Source organism: Scleropages formosus, chromosome 9, assembly GCF_900964775.1.
Source record: "Scleropages formosus chromosome 9, fSclFor1.1, whole genome shotgun sequence".
Taxonomy (NCBI): Eukaryota; Metazoa; Chordata; class Actinopteri; order Osteoglossiformes; family Osteoglossidae; genus Scleropages; species Scleropages formosus.
The window spans coordinates 31,797,649-31,815,550 of NC_041814.1; the positions used below are offsets into that span (position 1 = coordinate 31,797,649).

The 17,902-nt window shown below is 46.5% G+C and overlaps 1 protein-coding gene and 1 long non-coding RNA gene across 4 annotated transcripts; one reads left to right on the forward strand and one right to left on the reverse strand.

The window, feature by feature from the left end:
- Window positions 1–975: 975 nt before the first annotated feature.
- Window positions 976–1,920, reverse strand: LOC108922779 (uncharacterized). The gene is made up of 3 exons (XR_001965160.2): window positions 1,565–1,920; window positions 1,352–1,474; window positions 976–1,069 (listed from the first exon to the last, which is right to left on the reverse strand). It is a non-coding gene; the product is annotated as an uncharacterized LOC108922779 (long non-coding RNA).
- A 1,418-nt stretch (window positions 1,921–3,338) lies between these two features.
- On the forward strand, window positions 3,339–16,850 carry LOC108922731 (sodium-dependent phosphate transport protein 2B-like). Of its 3 annotated transcripts, XM_018733055.2 has the most exons (13): window positions 5,541–5,626; window positions 6,869–6,923; window positions 7,030–7,170; window positions 7,505–7,633; window positions 7,817–7,960; window positions 9,646–9,757; window positions 9,981–10,176; window positions 10,854–10,949; window positions 12,037–12,157; window positions 13,225–13,392; window positions 14,614–14,730; window positions 14,950–15,074; window positions 15,528–16,850. In XM_018733055.2, exons 2-13 carry the CDS (start codon window positions 6,872–6,874, stop codon window positions 16,128–16,130), a joined length of 2,004 nt encoding a protein of 667 aa, XP_018588571.1. In that variant the 5' UTR covers window positions 5,541–5,626; window positions 6,869–6,871; the 3' UTR covers window positions 16,131–16,850. The 3 variants fall into 3 exon arrangements, with proteins under 3 accessions (XP_018588570.1, XP_018588571.1, XP_018588569.1); XM_018733054.1 differs by lacking the exon at window positions 5,541–5,626 and adding an exon at window positions 3,339–3,547 and having other exon boundaries at window positions 7,505–7,960; XM_018733053.2 differs by having other exon boundaries at window positions 7,505–7,960.
- The last annotated feature ends 1,052 nt before the right edge of the window (window positions 16,851–17,902 follow it).

A 17,902-nucleotide genomic window follows, 5' to 3' on the forward strand; every position in this document is an offset into this window, starting at 1 on the left:
ATGTATCTTCAGTTTTTCACACATTTCACTTATTCATGTAATAAATCAGTGCTGCACCAAAAATCCTGGCTTTCTTCAATTCCTTTGGTCTCCATCCAAACCAATGGCCTTCAGGACGCTCAACGCTACACCCTTTACCCCCAGACACCCTGGGATCGTAACAAATTTTTAAGTTGCTCTGGAGGGAAGAATGAGCAGAAATAAATTATTTTTATTATTAGTTTTATTATTATTATTAATATTATTATTATTATTGTTGTTGTTAATAATAATAATAATAATAGAGCTTCACCGTGTAGTGTGGAGTTTCAGTCCCACCTCCTGCTGCAATACTTGCCCGAACTACCTGCTGTAGTAAGAATTACCCTGCAGTGCAGCAGGGTAATTTGTGCAGGTTTGGCATGAATAAGCCACCTTGGAGAAAGATATCATGTCAATAAAGGCTCAAGATTTTTGTGAGTGTTTGTTAGAACGCATGACACTGAAATGGAGGTGACCCTATAACCCAACACCCACAGGCAAGTGGTGTTAATAAAACTGAATAATGACAGCGGTTGATAACACTGTGCTCTCGGTTGTTGTGTCATCACTCACATGGGGCAACCTGTGCCACTAATCAAGAGAAAATAACACCCAGAGAAGTGTTCAGGTTGGGGAGGAGGGGCAATTAATTGGAATTTTGAAAAGTCATCAGAAAGTGACTGTGATGTGAAACAATCTGATAGCAGATTGCAATAAGAGCTTTTTGTGCCACTAATGAAGAGTTTAGCCTTGAACTTCAGAACACCGTTATTAGATTATTGACTTTATTAATTTATCACCGTGCGCCACCTTGCTTGAACGCCCACGAATTTTAGCCTGCTGGTTATGTATGTCTGACACCACCATGTTGCTGGTTCACATCCCTCCAGCAGCTCCTATAGATGTTAAATTCAAATAGCAAATACACAGATGATCATAGCAGATGGTGTTGGGCTGACTGCTGGAGCTGTCAGGAGATCAGGAGAGAAGTGGCTCTCAAAGACATGAGGTCAAGACCCTGCTTCAGTGTGGGAGGGATTCAGCAGCTCTGAGGGGGACAGGTAAAAAAGGTAAGAAAAGGCACAGGCAAAAAAAAAAAAAAAAACTGTAGGGAGGTGATCATTCATCCTGAGTCCTGTGCACCTACTCGTGTGATGGACATCGGAGCATAAAGTGGAAACAAACTAGGTTTACTTAAGAATCACGTCTGCAGCCATGTCTCTTTCTCCTAATGTAATGAATACATTAGGAGATGTTCGTCACTTTGGAGAAAAGCATCTGATAAATGAATAAATGTAAATGTAAATGTAGGTAGCTCATTCCTCCAAACCTGAGCACTAATGAGCTTTCCGTTGCGGTTCGCTGCCTTCTGTATCAGCTGGAGAAGCTTGATGGCAGAGGATGAAGGAGTAGAGAAGAGAGCTACGGCAGTCCAGAAAGATGTCACCATGGCCTGGACCAGGAGGGAGAGTGTGAGAGGACAGTTTGCTGTGAGATAATGGTGAATCCAGTGAAAGTTATGCAGGCTGAAAGAAAGACTCACCTGAGCCAATCGTTACTCCCGGTCTCTTAGCCGATGAGGTCGTCAAACTGAGTGAGTTGTCCAGTTTCGTAGAGAGCTCTCGACAGGAGGATGAACATGTTGGGTTCTGAAGGATCTCAGTTTTGGAGAGCTTCAGTTGTAGGTGGTGATCAGACATCCAGGTAGCCAACCCCACTCCTTCCCGTGGGTAACGAGAGGAAGAGCTGGGTATCATCGGCGTGGAAGTGGTAGGACAATCTGTGGGAGGCAGTGAGAGGACTGAGGGAGGAGGTGTAGATGCAGAAGCGTAGGGGGCCCAGTACTGAGCCCTGTGGAACACCCCTTGAAGGAGGTCAAGTCCCACGTCTTCCTTTTTGCTAAATGTCTGTGGCTGTGCAGTCCAACGGGGAAGCTGCAAAGAAACCCACATGCAGCCATGTGGCACCAACTGCAAACAAATTCAAACAAATTTGGAATTGAAGACTGTGAGTCATGGAAACTTGTGATTCATGATGATTGTATTTATGCCTTTGGTGCATTAAATCGACAGAGTCAATAAATGCACCACATGTCCTGCATAAACTTTATCAATTCAGCTCTTGGAACATGTGCAGAATCAGCTCTGGACATGATTCACCTGGCAGACTGGCGACATGGAAGCTCAGACTAACACTGCTTGTCCTTTGACCTCCAAAGGGGTAAACATGGTGCTCTGCACCTGCTACCGTACAAAAATACATGCACAATTAAAACAAGGCCGCATGATGGCAAGAGCCATCACTTTCCAGAAGAAGGTCCTGAGTTAATACCACCTCTTGCTGTACAACCCTTTGTAAAGGTACTTCTCTTCAATTGATACAGTAAAATTACCCTGCTGGTAGTAAATTACTTTAAGTGATGTAGTGTACAGACCCAGGATTGTGGGTAATTATGGTGACAGAAAAGAGAACCTCAGACCAGACAGTAAAATAATTGGATGATGTGTCAGAAATCAGAGAAAAATGTAAATGTCTGTCAGTAAGTATCTTGCATTTCTATCACATTTATATTCCCTTGTTCAAAGTGCATTATATAGTAATAATAATAATAAAACTAATAATAAAAATAATTTATTTCTGCTCATTCTTCCCTCCAGAGCAACTTAAAAATTTGTTACGATCCCAGGGTGTCTGGGGGTAAAGGGTGTAGCGTTGAGCGTCCTGAAGGCCATTGGTTTGGATGGAGACCAAAGGAATTGAAGAAAGCCAGGATTTTTGGTGCAGCACTGATTTATTACATGAATAAGTGAAATGTGTGAAAAACTGAAGATACATGTCAATATACTGTATGCACACACGCGCGCACACACACACACACACACGGGGAAAGGAACCCGACTGGTGCCAAAGGACCAAACAAAGCAAAACCAAACAAATGTAACTAAGGCAACACAGATTATTCCAAGTGAACCAAACAAACAAAGAGAGAGACAGAGGAGGGGCTTCAGCGTCAGGGGACACCGGAACGACCCAAACGCACTAGTGTGTTGACACTCACCCCAACCCGGTGCGGTCCAGACTCCCCAAACAGGTGTGCGTCACGTCACCTTTACCTGTCCGCTCTCCCCAAGTGCACCTATGAGGCGTGAACAGGGAGAAGTGTGCTTTTCTGCGTGTTTTTCAGGTACAAACACAGTGAGGCAAAGCAAACACAAGAACCGAAACACACAGCAAAGTCGGCGAAGGCTCAAAATTCACAACATTCAGCAAAACACCCAAAACGCCACTTGTTTCAAATTCTTTCTCTGCCTTGATGCTCATTGGCTGGGAGGTTTGTGTCGATGTCATCGATGAAGATGATTGGCAGGATGAAGGGTCAGTGACAGCTGGGCCCCTGTAAACAATGACGGAAGCTTCCAGAGCAGCAACAGCAACGCACCAGAACGTAACATTCTTTGCAACGATTAATGTTCAACTTTGCGTATTATGAGCGCATCCTGCGTCCCTCACGTCCCTCCCTCACGGTGTAAGTGCCCAGTAAATGTGTGTCATTTCATTTTAAATGTGTATCATGTCAAAATGTAGCATTTTTACATTTTCTTAACGATTTCTAGTAATTTTCAGTTGAATAAGTGAAAAGCCTGCATACCGGTACTTGTGTAACGTACCCTGCTTTTTACCGTGCTATGTGACGTATTCATCGTGCTCTGCAATCACGTGTCGACGTTCAAGTCCCTCCCGCTGATGGAGTGAACTTCCGCCTTGTTCTCTGATTGTGCTGTAGAGCTTAGAGCTGCTGCCCTTGGACCCAAAGGTTGTGGGTTTGAGCCTCACCTCTGGCTCTAGTAGCCTTGAGTAAAGTACTTACTCTGAATAACTGAGAGTAGCTCAACACTCTAAGGTCCTTTGGAGAAGAGTGTCAGCTCAATGACCTAATGTGACACACAGCTCTGTCACTCCGACACACTGCAGGGTCTGTTTGTATTTCCCTGCGTTTGCGGGCAACGCTGTGTTTTACACTTTGTCCCCCCGTGACGGAGGCCGGGTTCCAGCGAGCGCCCGAGGGGCCCGCTCTGACGACCTTCGCCCTCTGTCCTCCGCAGGGAACGTGCGCCCTGAGCGCTTTCCGCCCGACGCTCATTTTCCAGCAGGTACCGGTGCGTCTAGTGAGCTCTTAATGAAATATGTCCCACTCGCTCAGGTTCGAGCGGTGGCCCTCATTCTCCCGGCCGCAGCTCCTGAACTGCGTGTGCGCTTTGCAAGTGCGTGCATCATAAATGAAATAAAATGCACACGCACACACACACCACCTAGAGTTAGAACTGGTTATTAAACCGGGACAAACCGGGACACTAACGGGCCCAGAAGGCTCCGACGCAGCATTTCCACACCACGATGGTTTAGGGGCCAGCAGGTGGCGCAGCGGTTAGATGCAGGATTGAATCCCTGCCGCACACTTGCTCAAGTGCCTTTTTTTCTAGAACTGCGTTAACGGCGGAGGTCCTCCCAGCGGTGCGAGAACGCACACATCCCGGGTCTCGGTACGACTTTACTTTTACAGCCCGCGGGGAGCAGAGGCGCACTGTAAAAAACACACTGTGGCTCCTTTATCGCACACACTCTGTGGAGTCACCCTGGCCTCGGGCTCCACCTAACACACCACCGCAGGCACACACTGTTTTTACTGTGATTCCGGTAATATACGTGATCCTTTTTCTTTTTTGCAGCTGAGAATGTTGTAAAAACTATGTTGCATTTTACCTCAGTTAATTACTTTGTTTTATAACACCCACGCTCGATTGCAGAGTAACTAAAATATTAACACATATCATAATAACACATATCATCCACTTTCGGGGCTCAATGTGGAATGAAATGCTGCCAGTTTTCACAGTGCAGAATCTATACGTTTCGACGATCTTAATCCCCACAAGCGTCTTCATTCCCGTTTAATCGGCAGCACTGAGCTCCACGAGCTCATTTCAAAGGTTTGCAGGGACAGCTGAACAAGGTAAATCGGTGTTATCAGTCAAAACCGGGGGAAAAGCATCGCTTTGCTGCTTATTATGTTACTGGAGTCTTTAACCAAGCGAACATCTAACACTGTTTAAAAACTGCACATAAATACGGTTTAGTTACTACGACATTCTTATTCTACTCCTACTAATAATAATAATAATAATAATCAGAATGCCTTTCTTCAAGCTCTCTGTGCCACTGTGTGAGAAGTGCTCTATAAAAATAAATTGAATAAATACATTGAATGGTTATATGTAATATACCTAGACTTAAAACATAGAATTTATCCTGCCTACTGCCTAATATTAAAGACTATTACAGTCAGTTGGAATGCAGTATTATTATGTAATATGTGTCAGTGTACCTGTTCTGCCCCCCCCCATCCCTCTCTCCTTTGAGGAACCTTGAGCAGCCAAAGGTTCAGCCTCCCCCCACACACCCCCCCCCCCCCCCATGTGAGGCCTATAAAACCTTGAGTCTCACAAGCAGCAAGACATTCAGCTAATAGCTTGTCTGTTCGCTTCCAAGGAGTACATTTACACCACTTTTACACCGCTTCTTGCTACTTGTCTCTCAGACCTTACAGGTGAGTTCCGTTTCCATAAATTCCAGTAGTTCTCTTCTACACCAGTAGGAGGGTTAGTCACTGATACCGTGTGTATGTCGGTACGGATTGTGGAGTAATGGATAAACCTTTACGAAGCATCTTGTGTCATGTGAATGTTTATCGTTTTTATGTTCAGAACAGTCATTCTCCCATCATCTCTTAGCTGCACGTTCATGTGTGTGTTTACGCTCAGTAATGTTGATTAGAGCTGTTAAGTAACGGATAAAGTTTTGCGGAGCTACTCGTGTGGTGAACACCGGTTCATATGGTGGAAAGAACAAACTAACTGCACTTTAGAATCACGCGTTTGCGTCTCAGCATCTCTGTTGATGTAACGAACTCGTATTTTTCTGAGATGGACGTTGCTTTGGAGCAAAGTTTCTGTTTCTGCTACATGAATAAAAGTAAATGTCATGTCCGCGTGTAGGTGTATGTATATATATGTGTGTGTGCACGCACTTGAGCTGCAGTATCAGAACATTCCATATCTGAGCGACAGGAGATGTGATTGTGCTACACTGTACATCTTATGTAAACTTTCACAAATATTTTCTTATAACATATTTCCTTCTAATTTCAAGAAATAGTTTGTGAAACAGGCACTGAAACATTAGCACACCAAGCGTATTACTGTCCGTGTCCGAATTTGCTTTCCCTTCATTTCACGTAGAAGTACAATCACTGAGCTCTTGTGTCGGAGGCTGAGATGTTTGAACTGCTCATCGACTCCACTGAGATGATTCAAAAAAGTCTCGTGGGCTGACTGTTGGGGAAACTCGGGCTGTGGCTCTGAGTAAAAAGCCACCTGCTGTTTTTCATTCTGCAGCAACTAGTGAGACACACACACACACACACACACACACGGCGGCACACACAGGGGCCTTCAGTCAGAACAGTGCTTTAAGGAAGCATCAGTTCCTTCATTGAAACCTGCTCTACGCAGCTGGACACGAGCGAGGAATCATTGTAAGGTTTCACATGTGGGCCTCAGAAGAAACAAACTGAATTTGTGCAGTCAGAATTTCGGCCCAGTTCTTCACCGCGCTGCCGTGCCGTTTTCTCCGTTCAAACTGAATCAGTCATTCTCTCCCATTGGATAAGTGCATTTCTCATATAAAGCGATGGGTGTTTCACCAATCTTTCAGCTTCCCGTGAGAACTTCTGTTGTCCCTACATGATCCTGCAGCGTGAACAGTGATGTACGTGATTCTCTTTTCCCAGAAAATGCCTCGGCCCGAAATAGGGGACGGCTCCAAGAGCCCCGCGGAACTTCCCGGTAGGTTCCTCCCGCAAACGGCCGAGACGTGCCGCTCTTGACTCGGCCGTGACTTCTAACCTCCGGGTCTCTCTCTCCCTCCTTCCCCCACCTTGACCCCTGGCAGACAAAAGCGACGCTCTGGAAAAGGGCTCGACCGTCCTCCCGGCCGTCTCCACCATGGACCTTATGGACGACAAGCAAGATGTAGAGGAAGATGACCCGTGGGATATCCCAGAACTGCAGGACACAGGGGTCAAGTGGTCAGGTGAGCTGATGAGCTGCCTGCCTAGAGGAGCAGTTTGCCTTTGGACTTGAAAACTACTGCTGTACTCTGAAGCAAGGTACTCGCTCTGGATCACTCCAGTGAAAAGTGACTCAGCAACATCAGTGGGTAAATCATTGGAAGCTGCTAACAAGTATCAGCAAAATGTCTGGGTGACAATGAATAAGTCAATATGTACTTAGACACAGTGTTCAGTTAAAGTAGGAAACGTACGGGGGTGATGAAGGCCAGCAGTCGTCCTCCCTCAGATCATGGAAGATGAGCTTGTGGCCGTTGAGCACCTGCCTCTCTGACTGCCCTTGTCCTGATCCCACAGAACTGGACACCAAAGGCAAGGTGCTCCGGGTGCTGATGGCCATTGGGAAGTTCATCGTACTGCTGGGGCTCCTCTACTTGTTTGTGTGCTCCCTGGACATCCTGAGCTCAGCCTTCCAACTCGTCGGAGGTAAACTTATTTGCACCCTCACGCCTCGCTGTGGAGCACCACGAGGTCGAGGCAGAGCAGCGATGAGTTCCCTTCCGACATGCCCCAGTTTTCAGAGAGATCCATGTGCGTTGTCTGTCGGTGTGCTTGGTGAATGTGAGCCGAGATGCTTGAGCAGACATTGCTGGGATGTGGTGTCCGCAGGAAAAGCCGCAGGAGACATCTTCAAGGATAACGCGGTGCTGTCGAACCCAGTGGCCGGCCTGGTGATCGGCCTCATGGTCACCGTGCTGGTTCAAAGCTCGAGTACCTCCTCATCCATCGTAGTCAGCATGGTGTCTTCTGGCCGTAAGTGCAGCCTCCATTCACATGTCCTTAAACACCCACTTAAACACACACATACATGTCCTGCAGGCATACAGAGCATATATAATAACACAAATGACAGCAATAGAGTCAGAGTACAGTATATACAGTAATAGAAGGCTAAGTGGTACTGAGAGAGTATGTGGCCCCTGCTGGCAGCTGTGCTTGGTGGTAAGAATGTATGGTAGTGGTGAGACTTTAACGCTGATTCCTTATACAAAAGGCAGTGACTAGAACCCCATCAGCATAAAAATTGCTTTTGCACGACACTCGTTGGATTGCTGCTCCAGCCTCCCCCCTCCAGTGTGCAGAGCCGTCACACATTGGTCTTATTCCACATTGCTCTTGACTGCTTTAGTGAAGACTTGCCTCATTTACTTCTCATCCATTTGATTTCCAGTTATAGGTTTATATCCCACTGCTAACACCAACAACCCTGTAATGAGAATTAAATCCCTTTTAGAAACACATTACAAACAGGCCATGTCTTGTAAGATCACTAGTACATTTTTTTTCTTGGAAGGTGTACATTTAATCAAAGTACAGTGTACATCAGAGTGCTCTCCATCCCCGGCAGTCTTTGTCCAGCTTCCAAAAAGCACATGAGCTCACCAACACACTGAAATGTTTAAGAAGTTTTATTTGTTACTGAGGGGGGTGCGGTGCTGCGGTGCTGCAGCGGGTTTGGCCAAGTCCCGTTCTCTGGTAGGTCTGGGGTTCGTGTCCCGCTTGGTGTGCCTAGTGATGGCCTGGCATCCTGTCCTGGGTGTGTCCCCTCCCTCTCCAGCCTTGGGCCCTGTGTTGCCGGGTTAGGCTCCAGTTTGCCGCGACCCCAGTTGGGACAAGTGGTTTCAGTCCGTGTGCGTGTATTTGTTACTAATCATTATACTAAACCATTGCACTGGAGACTAATAGTGAATACTCTCACCTTTAAAGTTCTCACACACACCCATTTGTACCAGATAAAGCACTAGCGCTGCCACACCGTCTCCTTCGTTTGCAAACACAACTGGCCTCATCTCTTCAGTCCACAAACGCAAAGTCACTCTTTTAATTTGACAGACTTAATAACGCCGAGCCACATAAAAATGAAAACTTATAGTGTGGTTGGTGAATCTGGGCTGAGATGCTTGAGACATTACTGGGATGTGCTGTCCACAGGAGACGTTTTCCAGGATGATGCGGTGCTTTCAAACCCAGCGGTCTCATTATAGTGACTCCTGTTTAATGCCATTTGCTGAGCAGTTCATCCCATAAACACATGCAACGTTCCTCAACTTGTTACTGGCCTCCAACACTCGGAAACACCACAAATAACCTCCCATAATGAGCTGGATTACGGAAGTTCCATACTCCTCATCTGTCTGGGTCCTCTTTCTTGCCATATATATGTTGGTTGTGTAAACACAGGTCACGCCCTTGCTCAAAACAGAAATTTTAGCAAATTTGTTGTTGAACAAAATGCAGTTAAAAGTAAATAAGCTGGAAAATATTTGTATCTTGATAATTCACGATGTAAGCAGCATGTGTATTTGTACTAGCGTCAGCTGTGTCAAGCTTTTCAGACAAGGCGTGAGTGCCGAGATGTGTCTGTAAGGCTGTTCATCCATCTCCCCTGTGCGATAGACAAAGTGTTCACTCTGATATCTCTTCTCTGTGTGCACCAGTGCTGCAGGTCAAGTACGCTGTGCCGATCATCATGGGAACCAACATCGGGACGTCGGTCACCAACACCATTGTGGCAATGATGCAGGCGGGAGACAGAAATGAGTTTCGCAGGTGTGTACTGGTGTGTTCCCTCTCTGGGATACCGTTCTGTCCGCTGTATTATAACTACACTGAAACGCTCGTTATCTTAAGAAAGTCTAGCCACTTCCCAGTAAAGTTGAGGTGTAGTATTGAAGTTGATTCTCTTGGATATTTGGCTCAGGACATCAAGATCGTCCAAAGGATGTTTTTAGGGTCTAAACGCATTTTCTCCACCCCCTCCCACCACGTCCAGGGCCTTTGGGGGTGCCACCGTGCACGATTTCTTCAACTGGCTGTCGGTCATCATCCTGCTGCCCCTGGAGGTGGCCTCGGGCTTCCTCTATAAACTTACCAAGCTTCTCATCGACTCCTTCCACATCGAGAGTGGCGAAAATGCGCCCGACCTGCTCAACGTCATCACTGACCCGCTCACCGATTCCATCATCCAGGTCGGCCTGGAGCTCCTCCAGTAGGGAACATTGACATTTACATCCATCCACACTTTTCTCCAGAGCAACATACAACGATCATTAACTAGTGCTTACGGGACACCTGGACTCCAAGGTGACTTACGGCGTTAGATACAGTACAGTGAACAGCTTACAGTCATTCACACTTCAATACATCACAGCAGTGCAACACAAAGTCCACACACACTGAGCTGGATTTGAAGCACGTGTGAACAAAGGTGACAGGTTGTGGGCCACCCGCACTGCCTGCTGCACCAGCACAAAGAGAACCTGTAACTAACCTCTATTGATATATACATACACAGCACGGTATTTTTACTGTATCAGTTCAGCTTCAGTACCCTGTTTCAACCTACCAACAGAAATAGGATCTGAACCCAGGACCTTCAGACTGTAAGGCAACACTTATAGACACTGCTCACTCATTGCTCTGACCCTTTTGTGTATCATTCTATTCAGTTTTTATCCTCACCAATATTTCCATTTAAGAAGAACGTCATATATGCAGCTGAATGTGGACTGATTTCAATACCTTTACCAACAGACAGAGCCAGTGTTGGGATTTTTAAACCTACAGAATTTCACTCAGCACTGACCCTCCTTTTTATGTGAGTGTAGTGGCATTTAAAGGAAATTTTGGGGTATCTGTCTCACAGCTGGACAAATCTGTCATCAGTGATATTGCCACCGGAGACCCAGCTGCGAAAAACAAGAGCCTGATCAAGGTCTGGTGTAAAACAAATACCACGACGGTAAGGGAACGTCTGAACGAGAGCTGCATGGGTCTACTTGGCAAACCAATGAATGACTGACAGTATAACCAACCAATGATGGAGGCTGCATTCAGCCCATGAGTGTGGGTGTGCTTGACCAATGAGAGAGACTCTCAAGAGTGTTACATTATGGCGACTAATGAACGTGGCTGTTTAGACAAATAAGTGTGACTGTAGGAACGACCTGGTCAACCGACCGGCGGCAGCGTCTGTATTCAGCCGATAAGCGTGACCGAAAGGCGTCCCCTCTTAAACCAACCAATTGGCGTGACTTCGTTCAACAAATAAGTTTGATGGTAGCAATTGTCCCGGTAAACTAACAGAAAAAAGAAGAGCATTTACCATGGTAAACTCATCAATGTCAGTGTTACCAAGAAAAGTGAGCCAATTCAGCTTTCCCGCTAAATCAACCAATGAGTGTCGGTGTAACAACGACTGGTTTTATTCAGCCAATCAGAAACTTTAAAGGCTTGTCTTTTTCAGCCCAATCAGCATGTGTTAGTTGTATTTGGCCAAGTGGAGTGACTGTTAGACTTGCCCCATTAATCAACCAGTGACTGTCAAAGTAAACAACCAATGCCAGCGGTTGTATTAAGCCAATGACTGCGGCTGAAAGATACTCCAACAGATACTTTCTGGGTTCTTCAGTCCAGCTGAACCATAAAGCCGAAAGAGCACACGTCGCCACATCTACGAGAAGTGTGTTTGCGCTTGGTGTGTCTCAAAGTTAACATTTAACAGCCTTGAAAAGTGCAGCATTTTCTTTCGGCATTTTATTGATTTATGATCACCATAAATAGTAATAATCAATAACTCTCAGGAGAGGGTTCATCTCTGAAGACCAGAGTATGTGTCCAACCTCTAGGGTTCATTAATTCCTAATTAATGATTTGTGTTGATCATTTTATATCAGACTTTTTTGAGTACTTTTACATTTACTCATTTAGCCAACACTCCCTCCACAGCAACACACAATGATGACTCTACATAGTTATCAATGTCATTCTTGTGTTGCCTCCATGTTTTTTTTTTTTTTTTTTTAAATAAAGTTTACATGGTGTTTCAGACCTTGCAGAACGTGACCGTTCCGGGTCAGGACAACTGTACCTCCATCGAGTTCTGCTGGACGGACGGCAATGTGACGTGGACGCTGATGAACGTTACCAAGAAGATCAACCTGGAGAGATGTAGGTGTCCAACTCTGATGGGAACAGACAGTGACTTCTGCTCTGATCCTGAGCCCATGGGTCAAAGTCACTCACCTGGGACAAGTTTAACCTGAGCAATTTACAGTGTTTGCCTCCTTTCTTGGGAGGATTGCTTTTCCAGAGAACTTATTTATCCAACAGTTCTTTTACACGGCACTTTTTGTAGAAAGTATCCTCCTGAGACCCAGGCACCACGTCCTCCCACACTGCTATAGCGTCAGTGCATGGGCTATCTGTAGGACAAGGACAGCAGTTAGGAATGCATTCATGGTCAGCTGACACCTGAGATCAATTGGAGGTGGAGCCAGAGTGCAACCCAAGAGCGGAGTCTTGGCTTCCCATTTGTGGAACAATGGCTCTCTTTCAAGTCCACTGAGCACTAAATAAAAAGCCCCCTCCCTTTGTCCCTCATTCCCCGCTGCCTCTTCAAGGGGCCTATTCTTCCTCGTCCAGCGACCACCTGAGAGTTAGCAGGCAGGTGTGGGACCAGTCAACAAAGGGCCCTTTGCTATCAGCAGACAGTTGAGCACACCTTGGATTAACTCTGGGGAAATCAGTCCCAGCTTTCAGCCTCAGTCTCCTCCCTTGTACCACGCATTTTCCACTCACACATTCTGATTCTACATAAGGTTTGCATCGGCTTCCGCTAAAGCGTTTCTATCCTTTGAGAAAAATTATAGGCGCATTGTGGAAACCTTTTCTAACATGTAAATTATATTCATTCATTATGGAATCCACAACCACGGAGTTCTGAGGCAACACGGTGCCTGTTCAGGTGCCGTAAAATAAAGCTGTATGTGAGAAAGTTGCTTTGGGCATCCTGTAGTTGAGTGCCATTGAGCAGATGTCAACTCTTGCCCACATCTTGAAGGACCCTCCACTTGAGCCCTTAGTGATAAAATAGTGTATCCATTGTCACTGTGATTGAGTTCAGACATCTAGTTGCTGGTTGTCCTCTTCTTTACTATCCACACTTTCAGTGCTTTGTAGGACACAACGGTATGTGGCATGCTACTACTGACCATGCCGTCTGGTTCCTCTCTCAGGCAAACATATCTTTGCCAACACCACCCTGCCAGACTTGGCCGTGGGCCTCATCCTGCTGGTGCTCTCCTTGCTTATCTTGTGCACATGCCTCATCCTCATCGTCAAGCTGCTCAACTCCATGCTGAAGGGCCAGGTGGCCATAGTCATCAAGAAGATCCTCAATACAGGTAAGCAACTCTTTGACCATAGACTCTGCAAGACTGGTATTTAAACAGACCAGAACACAGTTATTATTAGACATTTTATCAGGGCAGCAGGTACTTTATTGCAACCAAGGAGACAAGTACTTCTTATCACAGGGGTTGGTTGATTATGGGCTCAGAAGGTCATTAGATCAATGAACAGGTGTTTGATTTTTTTTTTTTTTTTTTTTTTGCACAAGTACAGAGGCAATCATTTGGACAGGCCCACTGGTGTTCAGTCATTAGCTCAGGATCCTCAATGCCACCTAGACAGACTATGTAGAGGTATGTAACAGAGCTCTATAGATAGAAGTCTTAACTGTTGTCCACCAAGCATGCGGTCCTTCCTTCCTGGAGATTGCTGCTCAGCACCGGAGAGCATGTCCTTGTGTTGAGTGAAGACTGCAGATACATCTTACAAACTAAAGCCGGGCAGACGCAGCCAGAGCACACTTGCTGTGGGAAATATGCCCACTGTGAGATACTGCCCCTTATGCCTTTGTCCTCAACACATATTCATCACAGGTTCCAGGTTCTTGCACTGATGTTGTCAGAGATATTTGTCCAGAGGTCAAGTCAGCGAAAAGGTCTGAGTCCAGATTTTGATTGTAGCAGGTGAAGCAGAAAATTAATGTGGTATAAATTCCTTGGTCAAAGGTAAACTAAATGTATTTGAACCACTTTATTCAGAGTTTAATCTACTACAAATAACGAATTTTCAATAATCCACAAAAGGACAAGGGAATAATATCTTTCTGAGGGTTTATCGGGCTGGAAAAGCTAATATAAGGGTTTCCACAAAAATTACTATTATCTTTATGTTGCATTGACGAATAGATAAAAACTTAATTGATCTTGGAGGAAATTGCACTGAATATGGCATCGTGGCACAAAAGAGTTTGGCGTTTCTTTATGGCATTGTTGTCTGATTTACAGTTCCAACTCACCCCATCTAGTGCCACTGGGCATGTGAAATCTGCCAAATATGTTGCCAACCTTGTGTCCAGTGAGAGGGACAGTGGTCAGCAGTAACAGTGATTACTGATGACTGACTGATGACGATCGCAACGATAAGGGCTGTCGATGCCCCAACAGCTCCCAAGGGTTTCCATATGTGGCTTCCACAACAACCCTCTTCTGCACCAAATACAGCAGTTGAACGTGACCCATCTTAATGAGTGAGGCTCTGTTCTCTCCTCCACACAGACTTTCCTTTCCCCTTCGGATGGGTGACCGGCTACCTGGCCATCGTCGTCGGGGCAGGAATGACCTTCATCGTGCAGAGCAGCTCGGTCTTCACCTCCGCCATTACTCCACTTGTCGGTGAGCCACCTGTGCATGGGCCCAAGCGAGCGCTGTGTCAAATATGGCCACAAGTTTCTGATCCGGCCATCTCGCCATTATCATTAACTGCTTCTCCTAGTCAGGGTTGCAGGGGTCCAGAGCCTACCTGGAAATCACTACTCAAGGCTGAGGGGACTGGACTGGATGCCAGTCTATCGCAGACATGTTTGTGACACTGGGTTCTGTTACTCTGCACAGGAATTGGCGTCATTACCATCGAGAGGGCATATCCACTGACCCTAGGATCGAACATCGGCACCACAACCACAGCCATTTTGGCTGCCATGGCCAGTCCTCCGGAGACATTGGGCAACTCTTTGCAGGTGGGTTTCTGCTGCAGCCTTGGAACGATTGGGAAGAGAGAGTCTTCATGTTTATGTATGTACAGTGGCACAGGTAGTAGTGCTGTTGTCTCACAGCACCTGGGTGGTGCATTGGGACATGGGTTCAAACCCATTCAGTATGTGTGGAGTGCTTCAGTTTTCATGTGTAGGTTTCTTCCTACAGTACAGAGACGTGTTCCTGAATGAACTGGTCATTCCAAACATCCCACTGCGTGAGTGTGTATGTATGTGAGGGAGTGTATTTCACTGATTGACAGAGAAATAACTCCTTGTACTTATTAGTGTATCTGGCATTGTAAGGTAGTTTGACGAACAACTGTGGGCTCAGTACAAGTACATAGTATTCACTTTTGGAGAAAAGCATCAGCTAAATGAACAAATGCATCTCTGTCTTCTGGTTCACCTCATGTGAACATGTGCTTCTTTGCTCAGATCGCCTTCTGCCACTTCTTCTTCAACATCGCTGGCATCATCATCTGGTACCCTATCCCCTTCATGCGAGTCCCCATCCGCCTGGCCAAGGCTCTGGGCAACCGCACCGCCAAGTACCGCTGGTTCGCAGTGTTCTACCTCATCCTCTGCTTCCTGGTCCTGCCGCTGGTCGTCTTTGGCCTCTCCCTGGCTGGCTGGCAGGTCCTGGCGGGTGTGGGCGTGCCCATCCTGGTCCTGGTGATCTTGGTCATCATCGTCAACATCCTTCAGTCCCACCGTCCTCGGTGGCTCCCACCCGTGCTGCGCACCTGGAACTTCCTGCCACACTGGATGCATTCGCTGTCACCCATGGACCGCATGGTCACTGCGATGACTGCCTTCTGCTCCAGGCGTTGCTGTTGCTGCTGTACGTGCTGCAAAAGCAGCCAGAAGGAGGAGAAGAGAAACCACAGCTCCCTGTGCAGGACCACAGGAAGGGCCAACGGTGAGCTGGAGATGCACAGCAACCCGGCCCTTTCCTGGGACGGCGAGATGGAACCCGAGCCAAACGGCGACTCTGCAACTGCAGGCAGACAGGAGGACGTGCGAGCTGAACGTTTTTAATGAGCCCACGCTCAGACTCGAAATCGCAGAAAGTCCTGAACATTCAGTGGAAAAAACCGCCTCTGCAGCAGAGCTACGGGGCCCTGGAAGGGCCACAAGGACACTGGCAACAGCATGGTACAAAGTGCGTAACCATGTGCACAACAGCACTGCACAGCGAGGCCACGCGATCCCATTAACATTTCTCATGCTGCTTATAAATAGTCATTTTCTGCTGTTATCATCCACACATGCATGAATAATGATATATTTCATCTGTAATGGACTTTCAATATTTAAGTAAAACTTCAGAAGAAACAGAACAGAAAAATCGGGACTTTTCATGTAGTTCTTGTACTTGTTCTAGGTATTACTGTGCTGCTTGTTTTCTGTTTCTTCATCCTGTCTTTCTCTGTCAAAAGAATTTATTTAAATGTCTATTTTTCAGCATTTGTAACTACGAAATGACAGCTTTGTTAAGGCTCTGCATAAAGGAAATATTAAAATGTATTTTACACGTTGCCAGTGTTGAAGTGTCTAATTCATAAAGATTACTTACTTATGTAACTGGCAGATATGAAACAGCCATTTATCAGGCAGGACTTGCGAACGAACAGCACACATCATACATCCGTAGTAAACGGCTGAGTACGGAACGACCCGAGGCCTCATAAGTTGCTCAAAGGTTGATCCAGTGCAGTTTTATCTGGACTCAGATCATTGCAGTGCTGTGAAACACCAGTAGCGGCGGACCACATTAGTCAATTGGGGGAGTGACTGAGAACCAGAGACCCTTCGGTGCCAAAATAACCACGCATTCAGTGACAGATTAGATTTTATAGCTCTTTAAACAATAAAAGTGCAGCAAGGCTTACGGCCGGTTATTTTTGACCTTCATGTCATCCTCATGACGGAGTGGGAGTTATGAAGAAACTCCAAAGGCCGCTGCACCCCTGCAGGTTGGGCAACCCTGCTCTTAGGCACGACACTCATCCATCTCATGTCTCTGTGGTTAGATGTTCACGAGGGGCCGTTAGGCAGCTCAGATGGAGCTTAGTCATCCAGCCAGCTGAGCGCATGGCCAGTGTAGCCAAAAGAACGTGCAGCTCGTCCAGGAGAGCGTGTGCGTCCCATTGACCAGCATCAGTTACTGGGAGAGTTTCGGAGGAATTGGGAGTGACTGCTTGTATTTGGTATTGTTAGGGGTTTGAGCTAGGGTTAGGGTTTGGGTTCCAATCAAGTTAACTGGTCCAGGAAGCGAAAGAATGAAGTTTTACAGTTTTTCGGGCACTGATTACCAGAGCGCCTGCGCAGACCTCACGTTATTGGTACAGAGGGTGTGTGGTTCCAGTTGTATTTATGGGTCTTGGTATCAGCAGCTATCACACCAGTCCCCGCAAAGCGTCGTTTCCGCTGGGACCTTCGGACCTTTCATGACCCACCTGCCCCTCCCCCACGCAATTCCTCGGTTCTACCCTAAACCCAAGGCCTGGATGGTCCAGGTTCGTGTCACATGGTTGCTACGGACAAACTCGGGAGCCTCTGGATGAGATGTAGAACGCGTTCGGAACATTTACAAGTTGTCGGAACAAAGAAAGGGAAATTACTGGAAGCACGCAGATCATTTTGCCTTTCGACTATAACTGTATCCATTGCTGAAAAATTCTGAACCATGAAAGGCCTCATTCCTTTTCATTCCTATACTTCCATCCTCTTCTTCAGCAGCCTCTCCTGCACTCAGCATCCTTCTCCTAGAGCGACCAAAGCCACGCAGATGCGGTGCAGTTGCAACA

What these genes read in the sequence shown, in the direction of transcription:
- LOC108922731 (XM_018733054.1), top strand. Translation starts at nt 6,872, where the DNA reads ATGCCTCGGCCCGAAATAGGGGACGGCTCCAAGAGCCCCGCGGAACTT. An exon ending in GAGCCCCGCGGAACTTCCCG is followed by an intron (nt 6,924 to 7,029) that starts GTAGGTTCCTCC and finishes GACCCCTGGCAG; the next exon opens with ACAAAAGCGACGCTCTGGAA. An exon ending in CATTGGGCAACTCTTTGCAG is followed by an intron (nt 15,075 to 15,527) that starts GTGGGTTTCTGC and finishes TTCTTTGCTCAG; the next exon opens with ATCGCCTTCTGCCACTTCTT.